The following is a 22,292-nucleotide window of genomic DNA, read 5'->3' as shown; positions in this document are numbered from 1 at the left end:
TCCCGCTGAATATCCAGCACCTCTTATCGATGAAGTTAAAAGTCTACAGTCCGGTCATAAAGCACTTCAAAAAGTATGGCAAAAACGTTTGAGTAAGTTGTAGTAATCTTTCAAGTTAATTTACAGCATAGTAATGAAAGGTACCAGTAATGAAAGGTGACATGTATCACTCAATTTTGGGAGCTTTGCCAATAAAAAAAATAATCAAAAACCTTTATTTCTACCTTACTGCAATGCTGTGTGTCAACAATATCAAAATACATTAAAAAAATATTCTGCTCTCATTTTATACCGACGTAACACGATATATCTAGCAAACGAGTCCATTCTAATTGATTGACATAATTATCAATGCGCTGAAAATGTTGTTAGATTTTACGGACGAATTTATTGATCGTCTAAATTCAAATGGTAAAATATGTACGAGTATATCTAGCAAACAATCTAGTAAAATATCAGCTGTATTAAAATAAATTTAGTTACGGGTTACCATTTTTTTTTATCTACATTTCTTTATAGAATTTCATTGTTACGATATTTATTATTCAATAGTACAAACATCATTATGTACATCGCTCACTCCTTTCAAAAACGTCATAAAACAAAAATTGACAATTTTCAGTTGTGGATGTTTTCAGAATGCCCAGAAAATGTACTATATCCCAGCAAAAGAAGCATATTTTTAACTTAATATTTACCCGCTACGGCAGAAAGTGTTGTTTTTGCATTTTGAAGAAAAGGTATTGTTTCATTATTTTTTTTAATATATTAAATATTTTTCAAATGGAGAAAAAATCTTCAGGTTTTACCTAAAAAGATGTGTTGCACAGTAAAAAATTCAATAAGTGGCTTGACATTTATTTTTAATACATTGTGTTATATTTTTAAACTTTAAAAACGCTCTCCTGAAAAATCAAGTTTTTTGATTTATGACGTTCTTGAAAGGAGTGAGCGACATATCTATTTTTTCACTTGAGAATTCTACGGCCATGACAATAAAAATAATTATAACAGTTTTAATTATTATAAAAAGGAATAATGAGCCCATAACACATCTAATATTACAGATGTTTCTCGATATTTGTTTCTTTTTTGTCATACTTGACAAAAGTATGCCTCTAAATTTATAATAGTATACTGCAATTAGCGGTTTATGTGAGGTACGTTGTACTTTTTTTTAATTACGTACTCTTATAATACTGAGCGAACAATATATGTACATATTACGTGAACACGTTGATTTATTACAATTTCGGTTAGATCTTAGGATTATCGGTGCGTCTGTATAACGATCTCTTCACACTTTCCTTCTCAACACTCATTAGTTCTAATTTCCATACTATATTAGCCACTAGACTTGTAAACAGAATACCTAAATACCCATTTGGCGTGTCCAAACACTCGGAAGAGTTGAAATAAACAATCCGATTTAGATTTTTCCATCGACTCGGTACCTCTCCACCTAAAATATTACACTAACTCTGGAAAGTTGATCTATGAATAGTTATTCCCATCTAACGTTTTTACACATCAAAGGAACGCGAAATAAATAATAGACTCTTTAAATAGCGAACACTGATATTTATTATAAGATAAACATTCTCTCGTAAATTCTTAATAAACAAATAACCATATCTATTCCTATATCGACCGAAGCTACTTCAAAAATATTACAGCCCTCTAGTTGGGTGTAAGAAAAGTAATTTTAATATCTGTTATTTGACACTCGATCCCACTTCGCGTTGTTTCGAATGGAATGTAACGCCGATATTTGTTTGTTTACAGATGCAAATCGAGCGGGACCACCAATAAGCTGGAGCGGCGGAGAGTGAGACAAGTGCCCGAGATCTGCCGGTCCGCGGGACCATGGTGGAGTTATTGTAAAGCTTAGTGACTCTAATCCGAAGTATGGAGCTCGTGAGGACGGTGCTCCTAGTGATAGCCTGCTTCGCGGGACGAACTTTCAGCGACAATGGGGGCGGGGGCGGGAACGCTCTGGGGGCCGCGGGGGCCAACGCGCGCTGCGAGGAGATCACCATCCCCATGTGTCGCGGCATCGGCTACAACCTCACCTCCTTCCCCAACGAACTCAACCACGACAGTCAGGACGAGGCCGGCCTGGAGGTGCACCAGTACTGGCCGCTCGTGGAGATCAAGTGCTCTCCGGACCTCAAGTTCTTCTTGTGCTCCATATACACGCCCATCTGCATAGAGGACTACACCAAGCCGCTGCCGGCGTGCCGCAGCGTGTGCGAGCGCGCGCGGGACGGCTGCGCGCCCATCATGCAGAAGTACAACTTCCAGTGGCCCGAGCGCATGGCGTGCGAGCGCCTGCCCGCCTACGGGGACCCGGACAGCCTGTGCATGGACGAGAGCGAGAAGGCGGCGGCCGGCAGCTCCGGCGCGGGAGGCGCGGGCGGCGCGGAGCCCGCCAGACCGACCCGGCGCCCGCAGCAGCCCGCCTCGGTGCGACCCGTGTGCAAAGGAAAGAATTCAAAAAACTGCCGAGAGCCGCCAGGGGAAAGGGCCACCGGCGGGGGGGAGTGCGGCTGCCGCTGCAGGCCCCCGCTGGTGCTCCTGGCGGAGAACCGCAGCGTCGCGGGCGCAATCGCGGGCGCGCGTCCCGTCCGCCTCGCGGGAGTCGCCGACTGTGCGTTCCCGTGTCGCGGCGCCTTCTTCAGCCCCGAGGAGAGGGAGTTCGCCGCCGTGTGGGTGGCGCTGTGGAGCGGCCTGTGCGCCGTGTCCACGCTCATGACGCTCACCACCTTCCTCATCGACACTCAAAGATTCAAGTATCCTGAACGACCGATCGTATTCCTGTCCGCCTGCTATTTCATGGTATCTCTGGGCTACCTCACGCGCATCTTCCTCGGCCACGAAGAAGTGGCCTGCGACGGACCCGCCGTCCGCCACGCCGCCTCGGGACCCGGAGCTTGCACCCTGGTGTTTCTGCTCGTGTACTTCTTCGGTATGGCCTCCTCGGTGTGGTGGGTGGTGCTGTCCTTCACGTGGTTCCTGGCGGCCGGCCTGAAGTGGGGTAACGAGGCCATAGCCGGCTACTCGCAGTACTTCCACCTGGCCGCGTGGCTCATTCCCGCGGCGCAGAGCGTCGCCGCGCTGCTCAGCGCCGCCGTGGACGGCGACCCCGTGGCCGGAGTGTGCTACGCCGGGAACCTCGACCCCGAGAACCTCAAGCGCTTCGTGGTGGCGCCGCTGCTCGTCTACCTGGCGGCCGGCACCAGCTTCCTGCTGGCCGGCTTCGTGTCCCTGTTCAGGATACGGTCGGTGATCAAGCGCCAGGGCGGCGCCGGTGCGGGCAGCAAGGCCGACAAGCTGGAGAAACTCATGATCCGGATAGGCATCTTCAGCGTGCTGTACACCGTGCCCGCGGCCGCCGTGCTGGGCTGCCACCTGTACGAGGCGGCCATGCACGGCGCGTGGCTGCGGCGGCTGGCGTGCGCGTGCTCGCCGGCGCCCGGCAGCCCCGTGCCGCCACAGGCGCGCCCGCTGTACGCGCTGCTCATGCTCAAGTACTTCATGGCGCTGGCCGTGGGCATCACGTCGGGCGTGTGGATCTGGTCCGGCAAGACGCTCGAGTCGTGGCGGCGCTTCTGGCGCCGGGCGCTGGGCGGCGGCGGCGGCGGCGGCGTGGGAGCGAGCGGCGCGGGCGGGCCGGCGGGCGCCGCGCTCATCAAGCCGCGGCCCTACAAGGGCGGAGTCCCCGCCCCTCGGCCCCCGCCACTGCGTTCGCACGTGTGACCCGCAGGACGGGGCTCTGACTCCAAACTCTCGTCCATCGACAGAAATCAAAGCTCTCTAGTCTGTACTTAGGTGTAATTCGTCGTTGCGTCCGTGTAGTATTTCCGAGCTATCGACGAAACCTTGGTTAAATTTTGTTAAACTTGGGACGCTAATGTCCGCGAGAACTCGAAGATCTTAAGAAAGTAGCGCTTGTACATTTAGTAGGCGTACGTTTGTATACTGACTGTGACATAGTTGGAGACGTGTACGTATACTGAGCGGGTTGTAGCCTTTAAGTATACCGATAGTGTATGGAACTATATGTGATTGTATAAAATATTATGTATTATATAAACTTATCGATGTTTAAACTTCCATATAAATGTTCCCATAAATGTTTCATACATCAAAAATACGTAATTGTTTTTTAAGTGTAGAATTTTATATTTTGTAGCATATTGACGATCATAACTGTCAACGTTTGTACATTTGCCATATTAAATTTATTAAATGCCTGGTGAGCAACATAACACTGCAATAACACATTGTTTTATTTTATTGTAAACGTTATCCTGACTTATTTATTATATTGACCTAGCAACACACTTTTATGAAATAAAGCATACATTAAACAAACATTTATTTATTACATTTCTTACTTACATTACCTACCATCCTTTTTATTCATCTAATCTTCGTATTGCCCAGAAGTAATAGTTGGTACATCCTGGATTATTGCTTTATTGTTTACATAAAATATACAGTATCTCAGATTGTTCAAAAATACTATCACAGATAATTAAACTCTTTTACTTTGAAATTAATTTTTGAAATATGTAAATGTAAATTACTTTATTTCTAAAATAATCTTTTGATTTTTAACTACATTCAATCATAATATATTATTATTTGTCATCTCACCGAAGATGAAGAAGAATATGGAAGTCTGGGCATTTATTATTTATTCCACAGGTGTGAATGTTACACATGTGTAAAATGATCACTTAAACCAGCCTATGACAGTCGTCAGCCCCGTAAATGCCCAGACTTCCATATTCTTCTTCATCTTTGATGAGATGTCAAAAAATAATATGAAAAATATCTCCTATTATATAGTCCTGATTTGTGAACAAGTATATGGACACACTCAAAATGTTGTACATTCATAATATATTCCTTAAAAAATGCTAGAAAATACCTATTCTACCTGTGTATTTGCTCTGATCAAAAATATAATTACATATATTTTGTTACATACTTGAAAAAAAAATACAATTAATCTGGAAAACTGGAACTTATAAAATACAGTACTTCTACCTACACATCCTCCCTTTAGGGCGCTTGTCCACTACCCGGAATTTTACCGTCCGGCAGTCCTATTTTGAAAAATGAAAGCGACTACGACAGTTTTGCGTGATCGAATTTACGCGCAACGTGTTCACGCACCGATCAAGAGCACCGATCCGAAGAAAGATGGACAAAAGCACAAGCCAATCATCGTTTTAAAATGCTAACTGACGTGCCGGACGGTAAAATTCCATGTAGTGGACAAACGCCCATAGGATCAGAGAAATATAACTCAACTTTTTTGCTAGTTTGAATTCAGCATAATATATTGGTTTATTTAAATTATATTTTCCGACCAAAAGACTTTTTACTTTTGACAAGTAAAGATGTAATCAAACATACGAGGCTTTTAGCCTTCTCTGTAAATTATTTAAAAAAATAAATACATTTCTTTGAATCTAAGGGATGGATATGTCTATCAACAAAGATTACCTGTTCACATAGCTAACTAACTAAAGGCAACTACATAGCTGTAACTCATGTTTCGGTTGTTTGGAGTAATATGGCTCAAAGCATTCTTATAACTGGCCTCTATCATATACATTCACAGATATTGCTCTATCTCTTTCCTTTACTGAGATATTCATTATCCAATTAGCTGCAAAATTGTATTAATTTGACACGTGTATTGGCGAAAAGCATCATTTTAAGTTTACTATAAACGCGTTTATCTCAAAACTACTGTTTTTTACTTCCGGCTATTTGCCTTTAAACATTAGATAGGTACTTATTAGTTTAATTCAATTTTTCTAGTTACTCATTAAACTCAATACAGAATCCAAAAGGCGCCATAGCCTGGGTGGATAGATTCTCGACTGCGAAACAAATGTCGGAGATTGATTCCTGCCAATCGCAAAATTAATTTAATATTTTTTTTATTTTCAATTGCTCTGGGTGCTTGCGATGTGTTTTTTTTACATTTGCCTTCCCCGTCCTCGCAATCTTACCTGTAGAACAAGCCTCTAAAAACAATAGCTTTGCATGTTTGTCCAAAAAAAACTAAACAATTTCTTTGATCAAAAAATGCTGTCTTAAATATAAAAATCCAATGAGTATAGTAATCCGACTGGTTATTTGTGATATATTTTCATATCTGCCTTCCCTATTCTTACTATCCTACCTGTGGACAAGCGGGTTATTTTTTTATAAATAATGCTGATGTGAAGAAAGATAGCTTTTATTTATTTTTGAACTTTTAAAATCCATTATTTAGAGCTTGCAGCAATACCATCATAACTATTAATAAAATCATAATTTTTTATATTTACGTATTTATTATAATATGGTCAAAGTAATTTATCATTATTTCATTTAAATTTTGAGTGAAGTTATAGGATGTATCCGTACATAGAGACATAATCTCTTATGGTCTAATTTTAAATAATAATATCATTAACATATTCACAACTTTTGAAATCTTTCAGACACTTGATAGTACTGCGCAATTCCTGTCATTATTCATAACTTATTTTATTCACTACATAAGGTTACTACTTAGGTTCAAACTAATGATATAGTTAATCTAATTGTTTTCAAAATCAAATGATTTTATCATATTATTCAACAATCTTTTAAATTGAATATATTAATCAAATAAGCAAAGGTCTTCTGCTGAAAAAAACAAAGCTACCACCAGATCACGTTAGTTATAAAAACACCCGGAAATTTTACTATCTGGAACCTTACTTCTTCCTTTGAAGTTTCTTGAAAATCTCTTGTTAGTTCTTTGATCTACTTTAACAGTACTTAAAAATCATTTTTGGGCAGTCAGATTATTATAGTAATCTATAACTAGTTTTATGCATAAATTTTCATTTACTTGAATAACTTTTGACACTGAACTATTATTTTAATAAACGGATTAATTGAATAACTCCATTATTTTTATTAGATTCACCTCATTGCTAGTAAAAGCAGATACATCATCCCACTCTGGACAAAATCACAGCAAACAGTTTAACTCTAAGGTAATCTTGAAGACCTGTAATACAAAAGAAAAAATAGATATTAATTACTTGATCTCGACATTCACAAAGAAGTTATTTTTATAATGTAAAAAAAGTATTATGTATTATGAATTATAAAAGATTACATAGCATTTTTTTAGGTATGATTGTTGAAACCTAATGGTGGGGACTGACCGGACCATTTCGTTGTAACGTAACATTCGCGGCGAGCATCTGAACATGGGATGGAGTACTCGGAACATGCTCAGCTCGCTGTACGTTACGTTACGACAAAATGACTCCAGCCAATCCCCACCATAAGGAATGTCCGAGTATCTTTACAAATGTAGTTCTAGTACAGGAAGAAATAAATATTTTCCAGCAAAGGAAGAAATCGTACTGAAATATGAACTCACCCATTGTGAAGCTGCCTTGTGAACTCCATGCCTTGCAGTCTACTAGATATCTTTTTTTCCATCCTATTGATTTACATAACTCTTGAGATAAGTATAAGGCAATAAATATCCACCCCAAATATGGAAAATAGTGAATCATGGTAATTATAAAACATTAGTATATAGCACTTACTTCACATTAGTAAGAGCTTGTTTCTGCTACTGAAGTGTTTTATAGATATAATTTTAAGAATCTTCCAATATTCACACTGATATCAAGCTTGACTGGAAGAAATCAAAACGCTATTCCGGTTAGTTAGACTCTCACAAATAGATGTAGGTTAGTTTGGAAATGGAGCTGTCTATGATTGGGTATTATGGTCTGTTACAGTTTGTTAAAATTTCCATTTTACTTTTTGGTATTGTATTAAAGATAGTAAGGTTATTTTTATATGTAGTGCTGATAACTTTGACTTTTATTCAGAAAAAATCAAATATTATTTGTTTTTTCAACAGTAACTTAAAACTTTCTGTCAATATGGATCAACAAATGGTTTTAAAATTCCAAAGAAGAAAGTCCAAAAGTAAAGTTAAATTTTATCTGCACTGCATATGTGTTTTTGTATAAAGTTAAACTGTCCAGTGTAAGATATTTATTTGTCTTTATTATTTATTTCCAATATTAAGTAGTCAATAAAATATAATTAAACACATTTTACACTTTTGATGCCACATAAAAAATGTAACAAATGAACTCTTGTTTTAAAATAATACTAAAAAATTATAAATTAACATTAGATTTTGGAAAAATGCAGAGCTTTTATTAAATAAAAATTGTATGTCGGTACAGACCTAGTTAGGGTTACCACTTATTCCAATACATCGAGACAAGCAACCGTTATTGACAGTAATGTCCTGATGTCCGAGAAGATGACTTATACTCTTATGAGTATATAAAAGAAGAACATTAGGTATGGAATATAAAATAAAAGGTTAAAATTACTAAATCTTGAAATTCTGAAAAAACTGAATCCTCACAGCGACAAAAATTATTGCATCCTGAAAAATATCAAGAAAACCTAAAAAATGTAGCACCCTTCAATGACAGAAATGTTAAGTTTCTGAATAGACCTACAACTAAAATGTAGAGTTATATCTCCTTTGTATTTCATAGTCGTACAGGAGAAAGTGACCAACTTACAAAAGGTAAAATGTTCAGGAGGGCCACTTAAGTCATTTTTGCTTGGCAAGAAAATAAACATCAATGCAGTTAGTCATTTTTAACAAGTCGATATATTATACTTCCAAGTTTAAAATCCTTTGGGATTTTTTCAGGGCAATATTAAGCTAGTAAGATATCAAATAGTCAATAATCCCGTTTTTGTAAAAATGCACTTGGTCACTTTCTCCTGTATGACTACGATATACATATTTGGATCCTGAAAACCTGGGGAAAATATGTCCCGGTAAAGTATCTGGGAAATATGGCAACCCTGACCTACATATTCAAGATTCACTGATTTCTTTTTATCTTGTGGAAAAATAAAAATTACGGTAAGAAATGTAACCATTTTTTTAATTAAAATTACTGGGCATGTTTTCAAGCACCAATATCTTATTTTTATTATTGAGAAAGGACTTGTTGTACCTATATTTTTAGAAAATTTGAGAATTATTTAAATAAATCTATTAAAATAAAACAATAATAATATTCACATCCTTAATAAATAAATACAAATACCTTATATTATATTTTCTGATAAAATGGTGGATTGTCCAAATAAATTGGCCAAGACTTTTTACCTTTAATAAGATCACAGCAGAATTTTATTGAATGCGTTATTGCTCTTTGTAAACATCAAGAAGGTATACTTCTCGCACAACTTATTAAAGTATGAATAAGGTTTCACCAAGCTTCCATACAATACACATTTAAAGTGTATATAGGCCACCAAAGTTATAATGTAGAGATTTCTTCTCACAAACTAAATGTAAATGTTTAGCTGACCTCGTATATTATCAGAAATTTTATCAATTTTTTATTAATCTTCATATTGTCGTATGAAATTGCATATAGCCAAACGCACCAGATGTAGCCGTCAATGAACAATTTACTGTTGAATGATGGCCTCACACGACAATACTCATGTAAAAAAATTGATCATGGTGGGAACTGATATGGTCATAAAACTCATTTTTGGTGCTCAGCGACCATATCAACCCCAACTCCGATAAACAAGTACTTTGCAAAAATCAGGGATGTTATGGCAATGTAAACATTAAATAGCAACATAACTTTCTTTTAACCCAGGCAACATTTAATTGATTTTCTTTCTTAAAACATCGATCTCAAATTGAAAACATTAGTTAGAAATAAATATATGGTTTTAAAAAGAAAAGAGTTATTGAAAGGTAAGGAGTTAAAAAAATCAACATATTCTAAAAAACAAACAAATAAATCCACTATGAATATATTTTATTTTTTTAAATCGTTCTGAAACGAAGTGTGGCTCCTAATGTTGCCGAACGCTGAATGAGATCTGTGATTGCAAGTATGGCCTTAAAACCAACATCCCTTGTTCTAGTGCTAAATTCCAAATGAACTGAATTTCTGCATCATATTAACTACATATAGGACTTGAAGGTTGACAATGGTCAGCCGACTGTAAACTACTTTCTATGAAATGACACATACATAATAATATCATTTATACTTGTAATTTTCTCCGAATATTTTGGCCTAGCTTACTTACCCAGTAATGTATTAGATTATGTTAATGTCAAATGTAAATCAGTTCACTTTTCTAAAAACGCAAATAATGCATTACATTTTAATTTTAAAATATTGCTAATAATACCCTTTTGTTGTTTTGTACTTATACTTTGTCACAGTATGTATATTTATTAAAAATCCTATAATATAATACTGACGACAATAACATAGACACAATAACTACATATGTAACTATATATTATTATTTACTCTATTACATAGTTTAGATCCTGCATTTCTTTTTTTTTTTAAACAATCTTATTTTGTAATTAAACATACAAAATAATGAATCGCTATTTTTATTTGCACAACTGCAAATAATAAAGTATTCTTAACTTAAGGTATCTACTCTAAAAATACTAAACATAATATGATTATCAGTTGTTTCTAATTCAACAATTATTGATTACTTGAATGGATTTAATAGTTAATGCTTATCATCACTCGGCATTCATAGCGTGAATATAACCATGCACTTTTTTATTCTTCTTTCATAATCTAAAACAGACCTTTTGAATAAATTAAAAATTAAAAAAAAACACCAAAATCATTTACAGGCACTAGGTGAGTAGTTTTAGTCGGACAATGCAGTTGGAGAGAGTGAGCATCGAAAATGGAGCCATCGGCAAGGGAATGGGGTCACATCCGAGTATAATATGAGTTTTGTTGTAACTATACATGCAGTTTTTTCCACTTATATACTTACTTCACAAGCAGCTGGGTTTTATCCTAACCTGAGCTTGTCCATCCTGAAGACGCTTGTGCACTACACGGAATTTTACTGTCCGGCAGTCCAGTTAGCATGAAAAAACAGATGATTGGCTTGTGATTTTGTCCGTCTTTCTTCCGATCAGTGCGCTCGATCGGTGCACGATCACAGTGCGCGTGAATTCAATCATGGCATACTGTCGTATTTGGAAAAAACCTAACTGATGGATGGTAAAATTCCGTGTAGTGCACAAGCGCCCTGACAATGTTGGTTATGTCAAAACCTGGTTGCTAGTAAACTTAATAATTTATAAGACTATATTGTTGATGTTTAATTTTTTTTAATGATTGTTATTAATGAGTAAAAATATTTCGGTTAACACATCATACGAAGAAAAAAAATTATACTATAAATTGTTGTTTTAGGTGAGACGTTATTTCGTTTATATAATAAGTACAAAAAATTTAATTAAAATAAACATAAGTATTAATTACTTTTTTGTCCATAGTATTGAATGCCGAATGATGATATACTAGTACTAAAAATTAAGTGCTCATGTTCACTTTCTTATAAGAAAATATTGCCTATATCATATTATAAATATATTCAACAATATGGTGTCAATTTTTTTGTATTGTTCACCCTTACAATTTAATTCTAATAAAGCAATGAGGTACGTATTTTGGCTACTTAATATCATATAAGTCTTATGAAACTGTTATTAATAGTAATACATAATGCTAATATAACCATTTTAGTTAAAAACAGAAGCTCAGAACAACTTTTTTTTTCATACAAAAAGACTAATAGTCATACATCTTAAATGTATATTTCAACTTATGGGAATGCAGTCTTGATTAGAGTGGGTAACGGTGTTAGTCTCTCCGGGGTTATGCAAAGATCCAGGAATAACAAGGGGATGGTGGTAGACAGAATACATACTATGTTGAGCACTTTCATGGGATGGATTGTTATCGAGGATGTTATGAACCGATTGTGATGTCTGATGCAAAATCTAAAATAAAGAAATATTTGTTTTACACAGCCATGTTTAAAATAATGTTACTACGTTATTAAAAATTAATAGCATCACTTACATGATGTGGCCCATGAGAGTCCTGAATATGTTGACCAGACATATCGATCGAACCGGAAATATCACCTTCGTATTTACATCGTTTAAAGCGACCATATAGCGATGAATAAGGTAAATTGTAATGTATTGCTGCTTGATTTATAGACATTTGTCCAATTCTGTAAAACAAAGAAATACAAGAATTGTACTTGTGATGGGATTTTACATAATAAAATATTCTCTTGATGGCAGTAATCAATTATTCAATTACATAATTCTTCTCTTCATCCACGTCCAATATGAAAATAAAATACACATAAATATCTCACCTTACAGCTTCTAACGCTTCCCCCATAGCATCTTCTGACCAAGGAGTTGGATTTGAACGAGAGAGCTCTATTCCCTCTCTCTTACATCTTCCGTATAATGTCCCTAAAAAATATTTATATTAAATGTCTCAACAAGACTAAGCATTTTTATAAACAAAGGGAATATAAAAATCTGAGCATTCACAGATCTTACGACCCAATACCAATCAGCTTAAGTGATCACTATACACTGTGTAACATTAACCATCCTGCATGTTATCGAACATCCATATTTTCCCAATTCTTGTACTTCTAATTTGATAATTAATAGTTTTTGTTTAATTATTTTACTATGCTCACACACTAGATTTAACCTCTATATTTATTTATTTTAAATTCTTTTGCGTTACATAAATTCAAATACAAAAAAATATTCATAAAATACAAAAATGAATACAAAAAAAGATCCCACAAAGGCATGGCCTGTGTGTGGGTATACAATATAATTTAGTCATAGTAAAGGGTATAAGGGTATATAGATTTAATAAGTAGAACTAGAATAATAGTGTTAATGAAATCAATAAAGTTTTTTTATATATGGTCCTAAGGTGTCAAATATAACTCTTAATAATCATTGTGATTATAATATGTGATGATTATTAAAAACTTTACATAATATAATGTATGTAATTCAAAAACTAGTATTTCAGGACATATATAAAGCTTTGTGTTTCTGGTTTGCCAACATATTATGTTGAAATAATCAAATGTATTCATTATGTTAGAGATGCTTGACAGACTAGAATGTTATTACTTATTAATCTTCTCCATCTGGTAATTCATGCTACACAGTTGTAGTTTTAGTGCCGTTTGATTTTTTGTTTTATTTTATAAAAAACTTTGAAAGCTGTCAGTAAACTGATGTCAAATTCATACAAATATTTTTAATGCCAGACCTCACTTATTTAATGACCATCTTGTTGCTGCCACCAACTGCTGCTCGCACATGAAATGTCTACTAACATTTTGTCTGCAATCAAATTTGCTAATTGCCATTGAACTACATATATAATACAAATATACCATGATCAATGATGGGATGGGGTGTCCCATCATTTGAGGGGATTATTTACCGACAAGTTTGTTTCATACTTCTGCTTTTGTTTCTATACCATTCAAATAAAAATTAACTAACATACCTGTTGGAATACCATATTCTGTAGATGCCCTCTGTACTGATGAATGTCCGGACCGTATTGAATGGAGTGCTCTCTCCAAGTCTCCTGGTCTCCAGGCTGTTGGAGCTGCATTAAATGGAGCGGCTAGTCTTATTCCTTCTCTTCTCGCAATCTTGTAAAGTGTACTACTTGGAATACCTGTAATAAAAATCAATTTGGTAGTCAATTTATTATACTATTTTTCACTCTCCGTGTTCTTTTTCTTCACATGGCTACATCATTATTTCTAAATTTCATGCAATATACTAATTTTCTTGGCAGCCGGAGTAAAGGGAAAGCATCCTTGAATGCTCTAGCCATTGCTGCTATTCTTCTTTTCCTAACTACCATTTATTTTTCCTTTACTTCCGTCATCTGTATCTTATCAAATATATTTCACTCCGGTGTCCAATCTAGAGCACGGGACTGATCACCTTGTCTTTATACAATTGACGCAGTCTTAATTTGATGCAGTCCCCTATGGGCCTACGAATGCTAAAAGGGAACACAAAAACATACTCGTTGTTATCTGAGTATAATCTTGACAAAGATAAGAAATCATGACTTTGATTCAGTACTACTTTGATTGATTCATACTATGTACCATTATAACATAATATGTTCCATTGGCTGCTGACGGAAAATAAATCATAATGCCCGTCACCATTTTTATAGCACCCTCCTCATAAATCTAAGTAATGGTGGCCACAGACCGGAGCTATTTCGTCGTAACGTAACACGTTACAATGGGAGCATTCGTATAGTCAGTACAGCAAGCCGAGAGCTCCAACCATAGTCGGAGCGCTCGCCGCGAGCGACGTTACGACGTTACGTTATAACGAAATGCTCCAGTCAGTCCCCACCTTAAGAAGAATACCAAAGAAATGTATAATAATAATTACCAGTAAAATTTAACAATAATAAACCCAGGTTCTCAAATAACCAAGTAATTTTGTTGGTATATTCGAGTTAGAGGTAGGTAAGATTTGGTCATTCAAAAGATCCGCAGAAGTAGATCTGTATCACTTAAGTAGACAGTTCATTAGGACCAGATCAATTACATGGTCAATTTTGTCAGACAAATCGTACGAACAAGGGGGGAGATTTTTATCACAAATCATTTCGACAACAGCCGACAACAACAATAAAAAGTTTGTAAAGCAACTTTGTTATCTTAAAACCTTTGTTTTTAAAACTAAAATGAGTGAATTGATGATCTGTAATTCAGTAACCTAGTGAATGGGTCAGCATTAGTGAAAGAGATTCAACAAAAATGGGGATCCAGTTATTCAATTAATTTTTATGAACGGATCATTATGAATGACTCAAGTCTAATCCATGTTTCTGAAGTTTTTAATTATATCGAAGGAAATGGGGTAACCACAATACTGACCATAAGCTTTACTTGCTTTATTTGCTGAAATAGTTCCTGTTCTAAGAGCCTGTAGAGCACTATGAAGATTGCCTTCACTCCAAGATTTTGATGGTCCTTCTTTTTTAGGTGTGTCAATCCCTAATCTATGAGCCCTCTGCCATAATGTTGTAGAAGGTATTCCAAAGGTTGCTGATGCCTAAAAACCATCATTATGTAAGAGGTAATTAATTGGACTCCCTTTAGGGTTCAGAAACTAACTAAACTACTACTACTACATACTATGTACTATCACGCCGTTTCCGAGCAAGAGTAGGCAGAGAGAATGGAACGCCACACTTTTCTATCCTGACATGTACTCCAAGCTTCCTTCAAGTCCATACATCTAGTCATACCCGCCCTCTTGTTATGTAGTCTTTTGACACTACCAGATTTTAGGTTCTGATTAATCTGGTTGTACCAAGTTTTTTTTGGCCATCCTCGTTCTGTTCTTCCGTTCAATTTTCCAAATAAACTTTCTAAGTCATTCTCTGGTTATCAACTCACTCCACATATCCATACCACCTCAAAGGACTTTTCTAATTTTTACAATCATCCTTTGTTCACCCTTATATTCATTTCTAATATCTTAATTTTGAATTCTGTCATACATGAATTAATTTGTAATTTTCCACACATTCATCTGAGGGAAAGCATTTCAACAGCATTTACTCTGCTTTCATCCTTCTTTTGCTAATTCTATGTTTCGCTTCCATACATCAGTGTCGGTACCAGCACTCTGTTGTGAACTGCTAGCTTAGCTTCCATGGGCATATTTTATTTGCAATTATGTACTCTATTCAAAGCACCATTTGTTATATTCCCTCCATCACCCTTCTCTCAACATTTTAACCCAGTATTCCATCACTCAGGAAGATGTTCCTTAGATATAAAAATAAAATTCTTGCACTTGTTCCATTCATCTTGTATGATAATTTTACATTCTGTTACCAACTAAAGGTTATTCAATTTATATTTAATATAATTTTTTTTTCTAATTGGTATCACGTTATTACAGCATAAAATGAGTAATTTGTATAAAAGTTCAATTTAAAATTTTATCCACTCACCTTCGTTAAACTCATATTATGGTTTCTCAGTGCATCTAAGGCATTCTCCATATCTTGTTGTGACCAAGTCTTCGGGATGCTTCCCGTCACATGTATATTTGTGAAGCTTCTTGTTCCTTGCGATAATCCGTCATTTGAAAGGTCGTGGCAAGATTCAATCATAATATCTTCGTTTCCAGATGTTATATCTTGAACAAATTAAATGAAACAATTAAAGGTAAAAAGTTACTATGTTCAAAATGGTTAAGAAAAAGTAATAATAGTTTTGGATGTCTAGTTTGATTGGAATTAAATAATTTTTTGAAATAACTTGTTATGTACTCGTATTAACAAACCACTACCTTACATATCACAAACTTTTAATATCTTGTAATAAAAATATGACTTTGGTAGGGTGCACAATAAAACAAGTTTATTATCATAAAGTGTATTTCAGTGTAATTTCTTTAGATGACCTTAAAATAACACTTGTGACATTTTTATGTACAAATTATAATACTCTTTACATTATTTTAATTTATGTAACTTTACTAAGCTGGAATAGTTGCATTATACCTCCTTTACTATTATCACTGTCTCTCCTTAACATGGTCATCATCTCAGACGACAACATGATTGCCTGATTTGGGTCCTGTTCGAGTTGCTGATTCATATGAGTATCCATATCTAGTGTTGTCTGTTGGCTCAATGATCTCAGAGTTTCAAATTTTATTTTGGCATCCGCAGAAGAATCATTTCCACAGGCAGCGTCTTGATGAAGAACTGATGGGTCATTGTGGTCCATTATAATATTGGATACCTGAACTGGGGTTGCAACGGGAGCCATCGGTACAGGAAGGGCATACTCTGATTCTATACAACTGACTCTGGTATTGTTTTCACTCTGAAAGTTTTAAATCAAATTTTATGTGATCATAATAACTCTTTTATACCTTCACTATGATATAGTTTTTACCATACCAAATAGGATATACATAAATGATTTTCAACATATCAATATTTTATGAGTAAGCTCAACTTTTTTATTGATTTACCAATAAATTGTTTTAATTACTTGAGAACATTGGCTGATAGCTATTACCTTTAATGTTTTTTTCTGAACAAAAGCATGTGTTGTCACATGAAACACATAATGCTACATTCAGTTGAACTTAGAGCACTGTCTTTGTCAATTTTAGGTAGATGTAATGATGAATATTATACATTGAATAAAATTATTACTTAAACCAGTTTTAAGACTCCCATATTTCATCTCAGTAGACTTCTTTATCTTTATTGAGATCAATATCCATATTAACTTCAATAAAATCTTGAGTAAACTAAACGTTAATAATTAATTAATTATATTACATACCAATACTAGCAAGTACCAGGAACTTAAATTATGTATTCTAAAAATCAGCTTGAAAAGTGTGTTGTGTGGTATGTACCTGAATGACAATTTATACCAATCCTTTTCTGTGAGTAATAGTGAGCGTAATGTTGAATTCTTCCTACCAAATGAGGTTTGTAGTTTGGAAAAATTCATCATGTGGGGCATTTACCATACGAGGTCCCACTGTGTGGATATATTGAAAAAATTAATGATACTATGTGGATTTTACAATAATTGGAGGATTACTTGTAAGGTTAGTAGAATATTATGTTGTTCCAGATGAGTGGAATTAGTTTCGTCATCTCGATTTTCGATTTGTCCCATTGTCGCTCTTCCCTGGGGGCTTCCTCCAGGTTCTGATGGTGATTCCGGGTTTCGAGTCATTATTAACATGAAGCTATCCTCTAGAATAATACAAATAATTTATTTATTTAATGCACTAGTGGGATAAATGTTAATTCGTGTTCTTTATGGAATAGATTTGGAAGTAAGGCTGATAGTGGTGTTATTAATTGAGAAATTTGTTTGGTGTATGTGTATTTATATATATATATATATATATATATATATATATATATATATATATATATATATATATATATATATATATATATATATATATATATATATATATATATATATAAATATTTATATTTATATAAATATATATATATATATATATATATATATATATATATAATATATATATATATATATATATATATATATATATATATATATATATATATATATATATATATATATATATATATATATATATATATATATATATATATATATATATATATATATATGTATATATACAAATAATTATTTCCATAAACTAATAAATTAATTAGAACAATTTTGAAAATAAATTAAAATTAACTAACCTGCGACAAATATTTATATATCAGATGCCGACCCATTCTTTTTCGGCGCAATTTACAGCGCGTGTCACAAGCCCCATGATTCTCTTAAAAAAGAATAAAATAATTAAAATTAAAATTAACAACTCATTTCCATAAAACGTCACTTTACGCCTCCAATAATCATTAATGCAAATTAGTGATCGTCAGTGGAGTAGATGTAACATAAATATTGAAAATGTTATTGATAGGGGTAAAATTTCTAGGGTTATACCAAATTTTGTACTCTTTATTCAATTAAAATTCTATTTATAAATCAGTTTACAATAATTATAGTAATAAAAACAACCAAAGTACCTACTGTAAAAATGAGAGATACACTAGTCTAACTAGTAACCCGTCTAGTAGAGCAATATGATATTATTATCATCAAAGTACGTAATTATGAATATTTTCTTTATAATTAAAGTACATATGTTTTTCTTCTTCTAACATTTATACCCACCCAATGGAGCAGCATTGTTAACTTTATCGTTTATTTTTGAACATGAAGATAAAGTTATTAACTGAACGATTTACGCACAATTCAACAGTAGGTAACATTAACTAAATGTTAGAGTGAGAAAATCGCTAATAACTATTTTGACGCGGTATAATACCTATTTTTAATTTAAAAGAAAGTAAAGTTTTACTTAGTGATTCATTACAACACCAATTTACAATGAAAATAATACAAAAATATGCGGCTATTTTTTTTATTTGCGTATTGACTTTTCTGTTAATTTATTAAAACAATTTTCTTATAACTTACATATATGGTATATTATAGCATACTGTATTACATTTTGTATTTAAACGTGTTTAACGCTTTTAATGATAAATATTTTATACACGATTGTAGAAATTAAAAGCGTGATTAAATGAAATGAGACTAATCACAAATAATATCATAGGAACATTAATTTGCTGTGCAGTGTTATACTTATACTGAAATGATCATATTTAGGGAATAAAAACAAAAGCGCCAAAATGAAATTATGCGTCTATTCGAGTTAATGATTGATAATTGTTATAAAAATTATTATTCATACAGATATAGATGTACGAAGTAAAAAAAATCAAATGAGTTAATTAATATACATTTATTTTTTTAACATAAAATGTATATTTTTGTACATATCTAATTAGATGTTTAAAACATATGATTTATTGACAATTGCTCAATTTTAAATATAAAAAAGAGAGGCTAAAGCTTTTATACTTCTTACATATTCCATTCAGATCACGTTTTTTGCGGCAGAGAAATGCTGTATGATTAGAGACAAATATAATTTAACATAATATAAATATAAATATAACAAACATAATAATCCCGCAATTCAATATTTAATAGTGTACCTCTGTTTTGTCACGAAAAACTGCGTTGTTTCATTACAATATTCGACAATCAGTTCCAAATTAAGAAGGCATGTACGCAATATTATTATTCAGACATTTGAAGAAAATCACGTCAACGTAAATTGAAAGCGCACTCACGAAACTATTCTACATGTGTACCCGTCTGCGCGCCGTAAGTACGTAGTTAGGAACTAGACTATAGTACTATAGTCGAGTTTACAGTAAAGTTATACGTAGTTTTGAAATTTCCGGCACTAGCGAGAGGTTCGAGATCACTTTCCCGCTGTCGGGAGGGGGCGGGGCGGGCGGGCGACGAAAGGCGGACTTGAAGGACTCCGATAAACACGCGGAAAATGGAATAAGCGACCGATAAGCGCGTCAGACACACTCACCTACGGCGAGTATTACACATGTGAGACACATTAACATCTCGCCCCCGAGAGGGATGGAGATGTACTACGTTAATAGTGAAAGCGCTCGTAAGGGCGGTGACCTTCGGGAGGATGAGAGGACGAGAGTGAAAGTGAATCCGATACACACTCAGACAAAGCGGCGTCACTGCTAGGCGCATGTTCAGCGGAAAGGGTGGCGCGTGGACCCTCTTTCTGCATCCAACTCGATGCAGTAATCATTCTTAATTTCCATTTTATTTTTGCAAAGAGCTAATGTTTCTATTTTCAATACAACAATACTCTATCGGTTAGGATGTTTAGTTGATTTTCCCGTAGATCGTTGGATTGGAGGAAAATTAGGAAATGAACTGTCGCGCGCTCTTGGTCGGGGGTGGAGGGCTGCGATTGATTTTTATTACTAAGCCGGCCGCGACGGGTGCGTGCCCCAGCTTTCTTTTCGTCCACGAATCGTCTGCACATTGTATTTATCTTGGCTTCAATTTACGCGGAGGGCCTTCGACCGAATGCGCTGCCATGCGCAGTTCATAATTTTCTATTACTGTATCTTATTACACTGCATATCGACCAAAGAATACTTACTTTTTTCTTTTGACGAATTCGCTGAGAAATGACAGGCTTTATAATTTGTCCGTAATTAATGGGATAATAGTATTGGTAGCTTTAAATTGGTACATGAGTATACCGACCAGAAACCTAATTAATGCATTTTAAAACATGGAAAACCGCAATGAACATTGCATAGACGTCGAATGGGAGAATTAACTGTACAATTTAATACTGCACATTCTCTGATAACCTTTTTAAAACGTCTGAAACGTTATTATATAATATACATCTTTAAAATCATAACAGTCCATCATATCACTCTTATCATTGCATCTTGAATACTGCACTTTCTTTGATAACATTTTTCAAACGTCTGAAACTTTATTATACATCCTAAAAATCGTAACTTTCCATCATATCACTATTTTCATTTTTTGATCCTTTCTCTCATCCCCTCAAATCCTAACCTGTTCCTGCTTTCTACGACTTCCTTATTCTATAAACATATTGAAGTTAACATTATGTTAAATTTGTACAATCGAAAGTTAGAGTTATAAACAAATCGGTAAACTATGGATTGGATTATCTACCTAATTAAGAAAAATAATAAATTTTCATTTCCTACATGCTCGCCAAAATATCTCTCCCGCTTGAAGTTTATAAACTTAATGTTCTGATTTCCAAAAAAACTTCATGATTGGTATATACCAATAATCGGTATATACCAATGATCTAATATAGATCACCTGCTGTCGGCATCGTCCCTGGACTTCGATCGAGGCCAGGTGCAAAAACCTTTGCGAGGCCGATAAAGTCGACGACTTAAAAAAGAGGTCATCTCAATAAATCTTTTTAGCGTATTCTCTCGCGATATCATATATCGCTCACTCCTTTCAAGAACGTCATAAATCAAAATTCGTAAATTTTCAGTTGTGCATGTTTTCGGAATGCCCAGAAAATTTACTATATCCCAGCAGAAGCGGCATATTTTTAACTTAATATTTACCCGCTACAGGACAGAAAGTGTTGTTTTTGCATTTTGAAGAAAAGGTATTGTTTAATTATTTTTTTAAATAAACTTAATATTTTTCAAATGGAGAAAAAACCTTCAGGTTTTACTCAAAAAGATGTGTTGCACAGTAAAAAGTTCAGTAAGTGGCTTGATATTTATTTTTAATACATTGTTTTATATTTTTAAACTTTAAAAACGTTCTCCTGAAAAATCGAGTTTTTTTATTTATGACGTTCTTGAAAGGAGTGAGCGATATGTTATCCACGAACTGCAGCAGGACCTCTATAATCCGAACGCCGAAATTTTACTTTTTGTTTAAGGTGGGGACTGACTTTATTCAACTTTTTTAAAGAAATCAAATATTTAGTTTCTCGAGATTTATTTAATGATTTTGCTATTCAGCATTCAGCTTTGTTGAATGAAAAAGCTTTGTCTCGCAATTTACGTAAAATCATATTCTCTGGGACAGGAATATCCACTTGGTCAGCCCATTCTAGGCATTTAAGGCAGACACCGCGCTTGAATAAGGAATACTTGCTACTGCTTCAGCGTCAAACATTTCTTCATTTTCGTGGTAGCACGGATTTCCGGTTTTAAGAAGCACGGGAGGAATGAGCGTTCGGATTACAGAGGTGTTCGGATTAGCAGGGTTTCGGATTATAAAGGTTCTGCTGTATTTATTAATCT

At 34.7% G+C, this 22,292-nt stretch overlaps 2 protein-coding genes across 5 annotated transcripts in view; one reads left to right on the top strand and one right to left on the bottom strand.

Annotated features, from left to right (window-relative positions):
• fz2 (frizzled 2) overlaps nucleotides 1–4,282 on the top strand; it is a 200,360-nt gene extending 196,078 nt beyond the window's left edge. For all 4 annotated transcript variants that reach the window (XM_088264024.1, XM_088264026.1, XM_088264025.1 and 1 more), the window contains one exon: nucleotides 1,786–4,282. In XM_088264024.1, the coding sequence (XP_088120150.1) occupies nucleotides 1,909–3,759 (1,851 nt within the window). In that variant the 5' untranslated portion in view covers nucleotides 1,786–1,908 and the 3' untranslated portion in view covers nucleotides 3,760–4,282. The remainder of the gene's footprint in view (nucleotides 1–1,785) is intronic.
• Nucleotides 4,283–11,236: 6,954 nt separating this feature from the next.
• psq (BTB-domain-containing protein pipsqueak) lies at nucleotides 11,237–20,153 on the bottom strand. Its single transcript, XM_088264009.1, has 10 exons — nucleotides 19,635–20,153; nucleotides 18,261–18,343; nucleotides 17,614–17,771; nucleotides 16,548–16,875; nucleotides 15,993–16,180; nucleotides 14,905–15,082; nucleotides 13,494–13,670; nucleotides 12,316–12,418; nucleotides 12,009–12,165; nucleotides 11,237–11,926 (listed from the first exon to the last, which is right to left on the bottom strand). The coding sequence occupies exons 3-10, from the start codon at nucleotides 17,758–17,760 to the stop codon at nucleotides 11,744–11,746; spliced, it is 1,461 nt and encodes a 486-aa protein (XP_088120135.1). The 5' UTR covers nucleotides 17,761–17,771; nucleotides 18,261–18,343; nucleotides 19,635–20,153; the 3' UTR covers nucleotides 11,237–11,743.
• Between the last annotated feature and the right edge of the window lie 2,139 nt (nucleotides 20,154–22,292).

This window comes from Brachycentrus maculatus, unplaced genomic scaffold (genome assembly GCF_059751285.1).
Source record: "Brachycentrus maculatus isolate JH-2025_06_01 unplaced genomic scaffold, ASM5975128v1 h1tg000212l, whole genome shotgun sequence".
Taxonomy (NCBI): Eukaryota; Metazoa; Arthropoda; class Insecta; order Trichoptera; family Brachycentridae; genus Brachycentrus; species Brachycentrus maculatus.
The sequence above is the reverse complement of the archived record's forward strand: the minus strand, read 5'-3'. Positions and strand labels throughout refer to the sequence as shown.